Source organism: Anarhichas minor, unplaced genomic scaffold, assembly GCF_050575085.1.
Source record: "Anarhichas minor isolate MPS153535 unplaced genomic scaffold, ASM5057508v1 ptg000058l, whole genome shotgun sequence".
Lineage (NCBI taxonomy): Eukaryota > Metazoa > Chordata > Actinopteri > Perciformes > Anarhichadidae > Anarhichas > Anarhichas minor.
This window is the reverse complement of record NW_027466504.1, coordinates 6741470-6756501: the sequence shown is the minus strand read 5'-3', so window position 1 is coordinate 6756501 and position 15032 is coordinate 6741470. Positions and strand designations below refer to the sequence as shown.

General features: G+C 44.8%; 2 protein-coding genes across 2 annotated transcripts in view; both read left to right on the top strand.

The window, feature by feature from the left end:
• The window catches only part of sorbs1 (sorbin and SH3 domain containing 1), a 39256-nt gene extending 33898 nt beyond the window's left edge, over nt 1-5358 (top strand). The window contains 4 exon segments of the mRNA XM_076077301.1: nt 132-227; nt 1470-1522; nt 1639-1745; nt 2085-5358. Of these exon segments, the coding sequence (XP_075933416.1) occupies nt 132-227; nt 1470-1522; nt 1639-1745; nt 2085-2152 (324 nt within the window). The 3' untranslated portion in view covers nt 2153-5358.
• A 1574-nt stretch (nt 5359-6932) lies between these two features.
• On the top strand, nt 6933-13090 carry pdlim1 (PDZ and LIM domain 1 (elfin)). The gene is made up of 7 exons (XM_076077071.1): nt 6933-7191; nt 8397-8548; nt 8860-8944; nt 10137-10321; nt 11365-11513; nt 11661-11778; nt 12427-13090. Exons 1-7 carry the CDS (start codon nt 7099-7101, stop codon nt 12611-12613), a joined length of 969 nt encoding a protein of 322 aa, XP_075933186.1. The 5' UTR covers nt 6933-7098; the 3' UTR covers nt 12614-13090.
• The last annotated feature ends 1942 nt before the right edge of the window (nt 13091-15032 follow it).

The window sequence follows — 15032 nt, the reverse complement described above, 5'->3', positions numbered from 1 at the left end:
CTGACTGTGGCTGAGGTCTGACGGTATTCACAGCAGGTGGTGGGTGTGTGGTGCGAGCTCTAGAGAAAAGCTCCTATTTTTTTTTATTTTTTTTTAAATGTCCTCGCTGATTTGACATTTCTGTGTTGCAGTTTGTGAAGAACGAGGCTGACCATCACGGCCGGAGCTCCAGGAGCCCTGTGATGCTGTTCGACATCCAAGACAACAACAATGTCAACTCTTTTGCGGTAAGGTGGAGTTTTACAAAAGCAGTGTGTAGTTTGTTTAGTGACTTCATCATCTGTTTAACTTATTAACCCATCGCCTTCAAAGATCCATTTGGCTCACATCATCTTTAACTCCCATTATGTCAAATATGTGAGATATTAGAGGACTGTCCCTTAATTAAAGGAGTAGTACGACATTTTGGGAAAAAGATATATATATTTGCTTTCTTTCTTTCTGAAGAAGAAGAAGATCAATATCGCTCTCATGTTTGTCGGCTTAATATGTAGCTGGAAGTAGAGGCCAGTTAGCTTAGCTTAGCATAAAGACCCCAAACAGGAGGAAACAGCTAGCCTGTCCGAAGCTGATATGATTCGCCTACCAGTTCCTCTAGACCTCACTAATTAACATAACGTGTTTATTGGTGTCTTGTTTGTTTAATCCGTACACAGACCAAAATATTTGGGAGTTAGGTACCGCATGACTGAAAGTGGCTGCAGGGGTTTCGTAATTCCGCCCCCCAATGTAAAGGTCAGATGAGGTGGTTTGGCACCGACAACTTTAAAAAGAGTTGTTGAACCAGGTCGATAAGCAGGAGAAGTTATTAACAAAAGGTTCACAATAAAACAAGGGGCAAAAAAATCAGCGTTGTATTGAATGGACGGATATGGAAGAGGAATCGCTCTTCTCATCTAACGCTCAGCAAGAAAGCGAATGAGAGAACACAAGAGTACATTTACCCCAAACATCAAGCTATGACTTCATCTGTACCAGTGAGCTTCCCTTAAACACTGCATGATCACACTGAATGGTATCCTGTTAAAAAGTGAACTAATACCTCATGTTTCCTGTCTACATGCTCTCACTCTGCTGTCTTGCCTTTCCATGCCTCTCCTCCCGGGCTCCACCAACGTCTCCTCCGCTTTCTCTCCCGGTTTTTAACGGATCACTTCCTTTCCTGCCTTGCTACTTACTGGACCGACCTTCCTGTCTCGCCCCCTTCGCCCTCACCTCCCCCCCCTCCCTCTCTAACTCCTTCACCTCTTCACCTCGGCCTCCTCCGGGACTTTCGGTGGGGCCGCTGTCTGTCTCTCTCTGACGACTTCGCCCACTACTACCACTACTACTAGGAGGCAGTGTGTAATGAGATCTTGAATATAGCTGAGACCTCGGTGAGGTACTGCAGCACCCTGTCCCACCACCCTCATGACTCTGTCCATAGACTGCACCCCCACCCCAGTAAACAATCTCTCATCATTTCCCAGCAACCCCATTCTCACAGCAGCAGCCCGGAGCCGAACCGTCTCAACTGTGGAATGTGAGTGAGATCGCTTTCACTATCACACCATGTTTTTTGTCATAATTTCATCACTGCTTTTGGGATTTTGCGTCTTCTTAGCTTAGCGAGTTTACCAGTCTAGTTTCTTCCTCCAGTTTCCAGGCTCTGTACAGTTACGTGCCGCTGAACGAAGACGAGCTGGAGCTGCAGGAGGGCGATCTCGTCAGCGTCATGGAGAAGTGCGATGACGGCTGGTTTGTCGGTATGTGCCTTGCGGGCCTCGGGGGGGGGCTCATTCCTCAGGGATGCAGTCACACTCGCAGTGTCACATTAATCCTTACAGGATTTCTGCACAATGACAGCAAAGGACTGTACGCGTGCAATGTGCACGCTCCGGGCAGAAGTAGAGTCATTCCCACATCCTTCCATGTAGGGTTTCTAAAGCATGACAGCGGAGGATTGAGTGCAACATGCACAGGACTTGCCATTCATCTTAAATATATCTTAAATATGTTATTTTTGCTTTTAAGTCGACGTCGTTTTAGCCTTTAATCTGAGAATCCTTTTTTTACTCGATCCTTGTTCTTTCTTTTCTCTACAGGAACCTCAAAGAGGACGAAACAGTTTGGGACGTTCCCTGGGAATTACGTGAAGGAGGTGAAACTGTAAAGACGTCTAATCTGGCTGTAACACATGGTCGCCTGTCAAGCTTGGGAAGTCACTACTATCGCGCATGGCTGTTGGTTAGCGTAGTCATTTAGCCGGGCGAGTCCATTTTGTCTGGGAAAGTGTTCGGTTGGGCCTGAGGTATGTCAAACTGTACGTGGGGAGGCGGAGCCAGAGACAGCTCACTGCCCAGACCTCCGTCTGGTGAACACCTCGACAACGCTTTGCACACTCTTCTTGACAGAATTCCGTCTGTCTCCACGTGTGGAATTTCCCCGCGACAACCCACCGCAAAGTAGCTTTTTATTGTACAGATAAATAGCTTCCATCTTGTCCATGTAATCTACAGTACATAAGTGTTTACGTAGCACCTGAGTCTGGAGGCCGGCAGCAGAGCAGTGTGAGGATTAAAGAGTGGATCTGATTACCTGAACTGGACTTGGGAGGATGCAGGATGTGTTTTTAGGAGATGTGTGGGTGGAGCTGTTTGCCGCGAGCTACCTTTCAGGACCAGAGGTGTTCATCACGATTAGCTAAGTATGAACCTTCAGTGTTAACAGACATTTAATCCAATGTGGTGGTCCGTGCTTCCGTTTAGATTATGTATGAAGCCCCTCTAGAACGTGGTCTCTGACGGACCTGTTTTACTTTCTGTCACATGTCATGAATCTTCATTTTTCCAGTATTTGAAGAACGTCACAGAACATTGGCAACTCAGTGTAACCCCAAAGCTTTAGATACCGGTGCAGTATTGCCTTCATTTTTCTATCCCAAAGTTGTTATACGACAGTTATTACCAAGTCATGTGCTGTTAGCTCCTCAACAGCAAACACAGGACACGTGGACTGTGTTGAATGTCTGATAAAAGTGAGGAGAAACTGTGTGTATGCACATCCTATATTTTCAAACTCTATTTATTTGTCCTTTCACACCTCTGACGTAAACCGTGTCTGCTGATGGACGAGGCCCGTCAGGTAGCTGGCGGTAGACGCCTGGCTCCAGCGCAACCACAGGACAGGCGTGGTAGCACTTAACTTCCTGTTTGGTCTTTAAGGGAGATCCCACCTAACAACATGATAGCAGATTAATCACAAAAAGATATTTCATCTTTGCCAACGAGGTGTCTTAGAATATAATCATTTTTAAGAGCATATTGAGGTTTTAACCACGCCCCTACTGACAGGATTGTATGTTTTTTTTCGCCATGTAAATGTGTACAGAAAACTTTTAAGAGGCCTTCCAAATGTGGCTCCATATTTTCATATTGTAATGAATACAACTTGGCTTACACAGAGAGCGGAATGGTTTGAATAAGAAGCATTAGCACAGCATGCACAGCGGTGGACAGATCAAATCGGAGCATGAAACACGATCAGCCATCGCCTCGACATCGGCCACCTCGAGCTTAAAGCATTAGAAGCGATGACAGTCCGCTCTTTGAGCTTCCATCGCTCCCTAATGGAAGATCGCTTTGCATTTTTGATCCGAGGCCGTCCCCCGTTCCCCCCCCCTGAGAGCACAGAGCATGTCAGAGTAGTCCACACGCACAGGTCGAAAGACGATAGCTATTGTTTGTTCTCTGCTCGCATCTTCATCGGATTCCTCGTTGTCATCAACCACCACGCCGCGCTCATCAATCCTTCGCAGAGCTTGTCAAATAGCTCTCGGTGCTTGTTACGACCTGCTCCGGCTGGCGGTTTTTAGGGTAATTGCAAGGGAAGTATTTTAATTCAGTTTTGTTTATACCAGGTGGACTAGTGTGACTATCTCATCCTCCAGGTAGCCGGGTCCTTTACCCCCAAAATCCACACATGTCTAATCAGATGGTGCCGGACTCTCAGTGGGCCGACCCGTGACACTAGAACTCTCCACGAGTGCACAAAAGCAGAAACATGATGTGAAGTATTAAAAAGAAAGAACAGCAGCTCTCTTACATCTAGAAGTGTGTGTTTTCTACGGCTTTGTCTTTTCAATGTGTTAGCTACAGTTGTTCAGTGATGATAAACATTCGGAACATGTATGTGGCCGCCACATAAGGGACGTATGTAAGTTGAATAAGTGACAAAGTGTATTCATGTAACAACAGTCAGTAGCAATCAGCGTTTCATCCTCTCTGACAAAAAAAAACAAGGAGTTTCTTTCTCACCGGCGACAATTTTAGCCAACATCTGCAAAGGAATGTTTCCTCAAGATAACACGCCGCACTGTGGGTCTGCCTGTGTAGCACTGATATAATATTCAGGTATTTTGTTACACCACAAAAGCATGTTTTCCCCTCCACTGCTGGCGAAACATTTGTTTTTTTTGTTCCTGTGTAACTTCAGCTCCGCGTGAAAATGTGCTGATTGGCTGAGAGTCTGTCGGCTTTTCTTCCCTGACAGAAGGAAAGATCCGCTCCATCTCAAACACACTACACGGTGGACAAATAAACAATCACTATTTAGTCTCACACACACACACACACAACTCACTCCATATTGTTCCTGTGGTATTGTGCTCCAGAAACAGGGATGTGTGAATGTATGAATAGATGAATGTGGCGCAATGCACACACAATATGTAAAAAAACAAAACACAAAACCATGTCTGTATTTTCATCTTGAATGAACATGCAGACTACTGAGCAGCAAGGCACAAGAAGGATTGTAAATATGTAAAATAAAAAAATAGACTGCGAGCAGACTGAGCTCTCCGTCACTCGCAGCGCTTTATTTACCTGAAGGATGTTTTTTTGGGGGCAAAGCACAGAGTGGAGCGTTACTGAGCACAGGAGGTTTAACGCATATGAACATTACGCTGCCATTTGTGACGATCATAATGCCTTATGTTAGAAGCAAAATTGTGCCTCATTTTCATTTAGTTTTCTTTTTGGTTGGTTGGGGGGGGGGGGGGGGGGGTCATTGAAATGTACCCATGACATATTTAATGTAACCATGGTTTTCCCATTAGTCCTAGTCTCTGTGATGGGAGAACATTTACTAAGAACCTGTCAGTTACTGTGCAAGTACCTAAAAGTGTGACACGATGCTTTAACGTGATGATTAATAATCATAAGGATGGACTAGTTTGATGAGACACACAACCTGCAACAGGTTTGCTTTGTTTGCTTCAATTTGCAGTGCTGTTACATTGATAATATTAAAATAAAGATACTATACACTGCTGTGACTTTCGGTATTATGCAATATTTAATAAACCGTTTAAACCATTTGGTGTGTTACTTTTTTTCTGATTTCTGGCAAAAGATCTGAATTAGTTTGACATATAAGCTCATTTGGCATATAGATGTTAACGGAGTAAAGTCAGCAGTATAAAGGTTTATGAGCTCAGAGCTACACAACAGTGTTTAAAGGCTCATTCTCTGTGGCTGTGGAATCATGAGCGGATGCAAATTTATGTGAGCTACAGGAGCTGTTAATATCCGGGCTGCTGAACTGCAAATTATTATCTTTTTATTTGGTGTGGCACATAATTTAGGCTACACCTTGGATAATTATTGAGATTAATGAAACGAGTTTAAGTGTTAAAGAGGATAACTTAGGTTTACATAAATAGTTTAGTAAAATGCCATTGAGGTGGTGCTGTTGACAGATGTGTTTGTACAGCAGCAGATGTTTTTTTTGCGCTTGACTTGATGTTAAACACTTTAAAGCCCTCACAGACTGCAGTGGCCTGGAGGCCTGCTGAGGATGCATGTAACCCCCACAAGAAAGGACGTGTTTCATTCGGTCAGTCTACAGAGCTTTTTTCTCTCCGCTTTCAGCAGAGATCCTCTGGCAGGAATTCAAGTTTTTGGGAGCGGCACATTCCACATCCTGGGATTTAGCTCTACCATAAATGGTAAGCTCGCATATAACACGGTGACGTACCGGCAGGCCGACATCCCTAAAACAAACACTGGGGCTCATCTGAGAGGAGCGGAACACGAAGAGGACTCACTCTGCTCTGCTTTTACAGTATTTTCATCGATGTTAAAGGTTCAGCTACCATAATTATTGTTTTTCAAATAGATTATTTAAATATTCACTACAATAATTATGTCTCACTGGGTTGGTCAGGATATACATGGATATGTTTAGTGAGTGACGGCTCACAATGGGTGAAGTGGAGGTCTCTCCTTCTGTTAGTTCTTCATCAGGACACAACAAACACAAAGTTGTGAGTTATTGTTTGAATGTGTGTGTGTGTGTGTGTGTGTGTGTGTGTGTGTGTGTGTGTGTGTGTGTGATGCATAGGGTTCATTCTCAGCTTAAAGGATAAGTCTGGTGTCATCTTTTATTTTTATTGTTGTCAGTAACTCCCATGAAGAGACAAAAACCAACGATGCATTATTGTCACTCACTTTGTGACTTCCCTCTCCGGTCTGTGGCACTCTAACTGAAGATGTTATTTTCAGATGCAGTCCTGCAAATTAATACACATTTATTGTACTGGTAACTATTTATAAAAAACAAAGAGTGGCCATGTTTATTGTATTGCAGGAACAGTGCAACTCATTTATGTGTTTTTAATAGGTTTTTTTTGGCACAGATGAATAAGCTTTATTGGGCGTTGGATACACATTAGTCTGTTCAATCAATTGTTGGTTTTGGACTTTTAATCAGAACTGTATATAAAAGTCTTGGTTCTGGTTGGGTCGTATTGTTAGTTGTTCTCTAGGTCAAAATCATCCCTGTTACCTTGGTCAGCTTCCCCGACACACATTACGGAGTGATACATTTTGTCAATATACGATCTTTGCGCTCTCATTTATCAGCGAGGAAACTTCCAAATCTATTCGTCCAAGTGTAACCTGAGGGTCCACCCACTGCTCTGATGCTGCGGAGCCAGGCTCAAACTTCTAGCTTGCGATCTTTGCACATGTCACATGCAGTTGGAAGTGAGCTGGTGGTCTGAGACGGATCTTTAAACACGGTAGCAGACTCCCCCGAAAGACCAACAATACCGCCATGCCTCTCCGGGTTGTAGTGCAGGGTCCTGGGCCCTGGGGCTTCAGGCTGGTCGGAGGAAAGGACTTCGAGCAGCCGCTGACTATTTCCCGGGTGAGTGTTCCTGTTAGCTGCTACATGGTCACATTCAGGGTAACCACACCTGGGCTGGTCCCGACGAGACGTTCCCCTCGCGCTGTTTCCTTCACTGAGAGCAGACAGTTAGTTCACGTTAGCTCGAGTTAACAAAAGGCTAACGTTACTTCTCAGACGGCTAAGTTAACTGATATCACTTTCATTTAACGTTAGCTAACTATTGTTACACTGTCGGTGTATTGTACTTTGAGCCACTGACAAGAATTGTCCAGTGTTTTTACACGTTAGCTGTGCACTTTTACACCGCTAACGTAACATTTCCCCATTTCAGTTCTTGTTATTTGAAAGCTCAACGTTTCGCTTTTTTTAGTGATGTTTTATGTTTTTTTTAACTGTATACTTAAGTTAAAGAAAACTAGTCAAAATATGCCAGCATTTAATTTCTGCAGACTTAATTATATACGTGGGTTGTCATATTTAATTTACTTTAGTCATAACTTCAAATTAAAAGCATAATATGGAGGACTTTTTTTTAATTTTTTTATGGAAATTCCCGAGTGTCCCTGAACCTCTAACCCCCCCCCCCCCCCCCCCCCCCCCCCCCCCCCCCCTTTGACTTCCTGGTAGCTCGTTCTGTTACTTTACTAACAGCGCGCGCGTGTGGCCTAACGTTACCGAAATGCAAAGCGTTACTCTGCATCCTACACGTTTCTCAGTGTGACATTAATGAATAAGAATATAACCCTCCATTGTGTACTCCGCCTGAGTGGCGGCTGCTGTTCCTGTTGTAAATATTGTTCCAGTGTGAGCTCCACTCCGCCCATGGAAAAGTGATTTGGAATGTTTGGACTGACTCTCTGCTTCATGCCCTTATCTTCGGTAGTGTGCCTGCCCTCCAGGCAGCTCTCGGCCTCACCCGTGTGTACTGTAAATAACTAACCGTGTTAAGGTCCTTGAAGGTAACAGTTAAACAATCCAGCTGTAGATCTGAGCTCTGGTTAGACTATAAGGTCGCATCTCACTGTAAACCAAACCTGTGTTCTCCACATATTCACGATTCAAGTTATTTTATGTGTAAGTGCTGTTTTTAAAGAATCTTTATGGAAATAGATTTTTTAAAATATAATAAAGGTTCGACTTTGCCTCTACAAGTGTCAAATACCTTCCAAATCAAGCTCATACAAAGTCCCTGTTTCTTATGAACTGTGTCCCCCGTGTTGCAGGTCACCCCCGCCAGTAAAGCCGCTCAGGCCAACCTGTGCATCGGAGACATGATCCTGGCCATCGACGGAGAACCCACGGAGAACATGACTCACTTGGCGGCGCAGAACAAGATCAAGGGCTGCATAGAGGAGATGGTGCTCTCCGTAGACAGGTGGGATGTAGCGACATGTGCAGAGTCTGACGAACGCTGCGTAACGTGAGAGGGCTCGGCTGCAGTCCAGGTGTTTTTGGGAGTGACGTGGTGTTTATTCGTGGCTTTTAATTAAGTCTTTCTGTTGTTGTACCGACATCTTTACTTTGTACGCGAAGCTGCGTTGTGTCATTATATTGTAACTTACTGGAGGTGGAGGATTTCTGGAGGATTTTCTATATATATATATTTTTAAAGCCAATATGTGTGGTGCTATTTTGTGATTTTTCAATAATAACACGAAGGCTTCTTGTCCGTCCTCTGTTCCGCAGGTCAGAATCTAAAATGTGGTCACCGCTTTCCTCCGAGGAAGGGAAGACACATCCGTACAAGATGAATCTTGCATCGGAGCCAAAGGTGTGTGTGTTTGCTGTCTCAACACCACAGCGGGTTGAGCTTTTAAAATGACCCCCCCCCCCAAACTCTCTCATTCAGCTTGGAATGTGGAGTCCTCACAGGTAGTCTGGTCATACGGTGTCTGGAAGCCTGCATGTTCCTCTCCCACCGCACCCACAAAGCCTTGTGGGTTTTTTTTTCTTTCTTTTTCTCTCTCTCTCTCTCTCTGTGTGTGTCTCTCTCTCTCTCTCTCTCTCTCTCTCTCTCTCTCTCTCTCTCTCTGTCTCTCTCTCTCTCTCTCTTTACACTGCCAACGATGAAGTCATTGTTTACTTCCCAACAGGAGGTTTCCTAGGAGACGGTAGTTTATCAGCCAAGCTCTGACGCAAGCCTCAGTTCCTGCCCGCTGACTGGAAAAGTGTGAATTCATGTAGGAAACGGCGTCTCTGGCTCCGTGTGTTTCACAGAATGTTGTGCATTTTTCTCACTCACACACAACACGTGTTTCAGCAGCTTGTCTGGATTTGGTCACTTTTACTGTGTGTTCACTGTTTCATTACTTTAAACCTTTGCTTTGTACTTTTTGGGCCGTACGGTCACTGCTCGTGTTAGATTTACTCGCTCCCAGAGACTCTCGGGTATTTCTGCGGTTCAGTCGTCGGACACTTGAAGCATGAGCTATATTTGGAGGCATTTCCGTGCTCCCACCGTGATGCATGAGCTAGATTTGGTGGTATTTATGCGCCCACTTTCATGGCGTGCCAGTGTCATGACGTGCTCCTCTTAAAAGAGGCCGTTGGCTATAATTAAGTCCCAATCCACAGTCGCACATTATCCCGCTAAATTATGTGTGACTTCGAGTCAAACTAGAAGCAGCCGGCCAAGAAGCAAATGAGGCCGTTTTGACGTTTTCAGTTGAACAATATTTTCCGTCGTTATTGAATTAAAGGTTGGGTGTTTTCAGATATTGAGTAAGATTCTTGACGGTCATAACTATCTGCTGCATGTTTGTGCATGTGCAAGCTCATACTTTTTTTCTATTTTTTTTTATGAAATGACAGTTCATCTGAAGGCGTCAAAAGTTGTGACCACCGTTGCATCGAGGTTGCACAACGTGTGTTGCATGTTTCAGACACAAACCTCTGCCCTCACTCCCTTTATTTTTTGCTCGGTTACTCACTGAAAGCTCTAACGGTACCGTTTTTTCAAACAGGAAGTGAGACACATAGGCTCCACCCACAACAGGAGCGCTCTGCCGTTCGCCGGGTTTGGCCCCAAAGTTGTGACCAACCAGTACAACAGCCCGTCCGGTCTCTACTCTTCAGAGAACATCAAGGACTTCAACTCGACTGTGGACGAAGTCAAAACCATCGCGATGGCCAACGAGCCCAACAACCAGTAAGTTGGGGTCTGGTGATCAGAGACAAAATCCAACTGTCTTTGACCCAATACAACAACAATCTGACCGTATGTTAGCGATTGAAGTGTACGTATCTATTGTATTTGTTTGGTAGCAACATCTAAATGTTGCTTTCTTGGCTCTATTGGTTCTTACTGGGCTCTGATTCGCCCTCTACTTGCTCTCCAGAGAGCAGGTCAAAGTTCAACTACATGCTCAATGTCTCCACGTCCCACGCTTTTTATTGGTGTTTCACTTATGATTCACAGCCCATTTGGATTAAGCCAAACCCAACAGACTATATAGTAGTAATGAAGTTGTGTAGTGGTGGGTAAGTCTGCTGAGCAGAGAATGGAGTCTTTCTCCCTCTGTGTGTTTGTTGTTGCTTTGTTCCGCCTCGTCGCTGAGAGCCGTGAGGAGGCCGTCCCTCCGCTCCGATCGTCCACTTTAGCTCCAAACATTCAGTTTACAAAAGCACTGTTTTGAAAAGTTTGATCAAAGAGTTCCAATGTTTCATCTTAAGAGAAAGAAGCACAACACGTCTCAGAATCAATCACTTCATTGATTGGACACACAGGTGAGAGTGGATTCTCAGTATTTCTGATCAGTTCGCTCAGCAGAAATAGAGTTGCAGAAGGCTGGGTGATGCGTGTCTTTACAAGTCACAGTAATGTGGATATGATGAGGTATTCACTCAGCTATTGGCGAATGGTAGAAGGTAGACGATTGGATCACTTCATGCCACCGTTAAGACTAGGAATGCAATATTAAACTCTATCACAAAACAGAATTAAGAAAACAAAACTCTGGAGAATATGGGACAGTCTTCCATCTCATCTCTGTTGGGTACTAAACAGCAGAATAATTATTTTTTTGTGAAAATCAGCATGATACACAAAAGGGCAACGGTCTTATGATCTCTTGGACTTTTCCAGCCGTGCTCTTTATGTATCAAACAAAGTGTTTGCCGTGTGTTTCCTAAGAACGCGTTGACGTTCCTGCCTCCTGCAGACGTGTTGAAATGAACCCTGTTGCTTCGTAGGGCTCCATCGGATCCATCGCAGACGGGCAAGCGGCCGGCTGTAGCAGCAGATTCTGAGGTTTACAAGATGCTGCAGGAGAACCAAGAGTCCGACGAGCCTCCGCGGCAGTCGGCTTCATTCAAAGTGCTTCAGGAGATCCTTGAGACGGGTACGGAGCCTGCTTATCACACCCAGCTTTTACATTACATTACAGATTTAGGGGACTCAAAATCCCAATGAAAACGACGCGTCATCGATGTGTGTCGAACCAGCGGAGCCTCGAAGTACGTTGAGCCGTTCCTCTCTGTGTTTGTAGGGGACCCTGATAAACCATCGGGGTTCAGGAGTGTGAAACCACCCGCCACAAAGTTCGGCTCATCGGTGGGGAACACGGACAAGTTACCCTCCTGTGACAAATGTGGGTCGGGGATCGTGTAAGTATTCTACGTTTCCTCTGCACGTGTTCATTTTGCAGCACTGAATAAGTTCACCACAGTCAGTTATTGCATTTATTTACCCTCCACATTGTGACAAAATGTTGCGACTCAACACAAAGGGCCCGAGAGTGTCTCTGTCTGGAGTTTGTCTCCACCTTGTGGCTGAGTTTAGTTAGGACCGAAGGGAAGTCTTGTTGCCGCTGTTGAAATGTGTTACAGCAATATATTTCCCCTTAAATTGTATTTAGTTGCTGATATCCTATGTCAGCCCTGGTTCAGGTTAGGACTCATTCTACATACATACCCACACACTGTTGTCTGACGGAGTTCACAGTATATGAGAATCAGAATGGCCGGGACGTTTGTTGCATCTCTGTCTCTTTGTTTCCTGACATTTCTCCCTCCTGTCAGTCTGTAATAAAAGCATAATAATAATAAGGCCATTTCTTTTGCAAGGAAATGTCCAGCAGTCACATATCGGTGCGATGTTAGTAGTACCGTTGGACATGTAGTGAAGCTTCTAACCTTTTTTTAGCGCTGCACATACCATGAAAACCTGATCCAAATCAGTTGAACCCAGCTCATGATTTAGCGTCTGGATGAACGACATCATTTAACGAGATCTATGTGATGTGTCTCCTTCAGGGGGATGGTGGTAAAGCTGAGGGACAAGTTCCGCCACCCCGAGTGCTACACCTGCACGGACTGCGACGTCAACCTCAAGCAGAAGGGACATTTCTTTGTGGAGGAGCAGATTTATTGCGAGAAGCACGCACGCGAGCGAGTCACGCCTCCAGAGGGCTACGACGTGGTCACCGTCTTCCCCAAGTAGAGCGCCTCGCTGAGCTCTGCCTCGGACTGCACGCCACTACGGGACGCCGCGACGTGACCCAAGACATTCCAACATTTAGCTCTTGCTACTCCTAAGACTCTCCAAGGGTCTTTCTCTCGCATTAAGCTTCAGTACAGTCACTGGTAGGCAGGACAGTAAAGAACTACATCTTTGAAAATGTTGATTTGCACATTGACATCTACAAAAGGAAAGTTGATTGATACTATGAAATGATGTCATTTATATTTTTTTTCTCTCCCTAAAAATAATGTATCATTTTCCATTTGATTGACAGCCACTGTGTTTAAATGATATTTGTCTTTGTACATGTTCAGTATGTTCGTTTGAATCCTGGAAACAAAGGAAAGCCACACTTTTTCACCCAGAGGGACATGTTTTATTAAATAAATAGACTTACTTTTATGCAGCAGAAACACATTTGAATATCATTACCAAAATAAATATTTTTAGCTCAAACCAATTGTCTTGTCCTCAATGATTGTGCTTCACGGAGTGGGACTGATTGTAAGTTGCTTTGTCATGAAATGGTGTTCTGAAACTCACACTTCTTATCTTAAACACTCATTTTGAACCCATTTAGTTTAAGTGCTTTAAAGGACTACGTTCACTCTGAAGGTAGAGAAAGCTGCTGCACTGGTGGGTCTGGAAGTGCGGCATGCCTCAAAGGTTTAACACAGAGAGCAGGGCAGCAGCTTTCTAAGTTACTCACAGTTCCTTGTAAAAAAAATAATAGTAAATAAATAAAAATGCTCGCGATTATAAAGAGTCAAAAGCGCCAAGTGTTTTTCGGGTCATCTTCCCCGCAGACTGACTTGAAATAGAAGGTAACGGGGATGACAGCGGACGGGTCTCTCGATAACATCTTACACTTCATCTGAGGAGAGAACGTGTAACGGTGTGTCTGCTCGCAGACCGCTGAGGTCGCACAACCGGACTGTGCAGGTGACGCTGAGTCCCACTCCGCAGAGGACACGCTGGTTGGGCTGCTCGGGTCGGACCCCACCGGCGGCAGGTACTCCGGCGCGCGCCCGTGCTGGTCGGCCATGCGCAGAGTCTCGCTCAGAGCCCAGATGTAGTTGTGGGCAAAGCGCAGAGTTTCGATCTTGGTCATCTTCGCGTCCTCGGGCAGAGTCGGCAGGATTGCCCTCAGCGCGTCCAGAGCGGAGTTCAGGTTGTGCATCCGCGAGCGCTCCCGGTCGTTGGCCTTCGTTCTGCGCCTGCCCCGCTGTCCGGACTGCTCGCGTCTGCTTTGGGGTCTCGGGTTTGTCTTTAGGGAGGCTTCGCCTCCGGTCACGCTCAGCGGCTTTCGTGGCTCGTGTTCACTGGTGTCACCGGCCTCGTTCACGCGACTGCGGACAGCTGGAGGAAACCCGCAGAGCGTCACTGCGGCTCTGGATGTGCGCAGGTCGTTTGGGGAGCACGGTGCTTTGGGAGACATACTCTGCAATAGAAAAACAATTGACATATAATCAAATATCTAATGCATAACCATAAATAATATTGGCCAACCACTGTTTCGTTTGCATTAAGGAAATAATGTCTTAAAGAGTCAGTTAATCAAGTTTTGTTTAAAAATAAAACTTTTTTTTTTTAAAGCTTTTGAGTCTGAACTCTTTTTTGGTGAGCCTCTAACATGTTCAAGAAATGATTTCACTTATTATAACCAATGCAGCTTTTTTACCTCAAACTTTTTAAAGTGTTAAGAGTCATGTAACTCAGCAATCTATCTGTAAAAGACCAAATACCAGATATTAAAAAATGGATGGACTTCTTTGCACTTACCTGACAGGTGATGCTTGGATATGGAGACATCCAGTTGTCCTTGTCAATCCTCTCTTGGAGCTGGAGGCAGCAGACGCTGTATGTGCAGCTGACAGTGAGGGATGGATGCGCATCTCTGCTATTTTATATGGCCTTTATCTTATCTTTTTGCCCGGTGGACGCCTGAATCAACAGCGACTGTCAGGGGGCCAATCAGCTTCCAGGCAGCGCGTCCTTCACCCTCTCCCCCTCTCGGCAGTCTTCACACTGCTCAATTTCTTTGTGTCATCTTTGTCATTTCAGTGGTGACTTGCCATATATGTAAGCCAAGATAAAAGTAACCAAATGTTATTGTGAGATCAAACTTGATTTTGTAGACGAGACTTTTTCTTGGCTTTCTTGTAGTAACTGTCTATATACTGTTCGTTATATTGTGACCCCACCGAGCAAAAAGTGCTGGCTGTCTGGGTAAAATAACACTATTGGGATATTTATCGTGGGCTTCAGTGAGGACACGCGTGTTTCTGATAAACTACGTAGAGATCATCACTCAGCCTGCAAACTGAACTGTATTCTTCACATTTAGATTTCAGTTAAATTTCATGAGCGGTGGAGTTCCAGGCATTAAAGAAAAAAA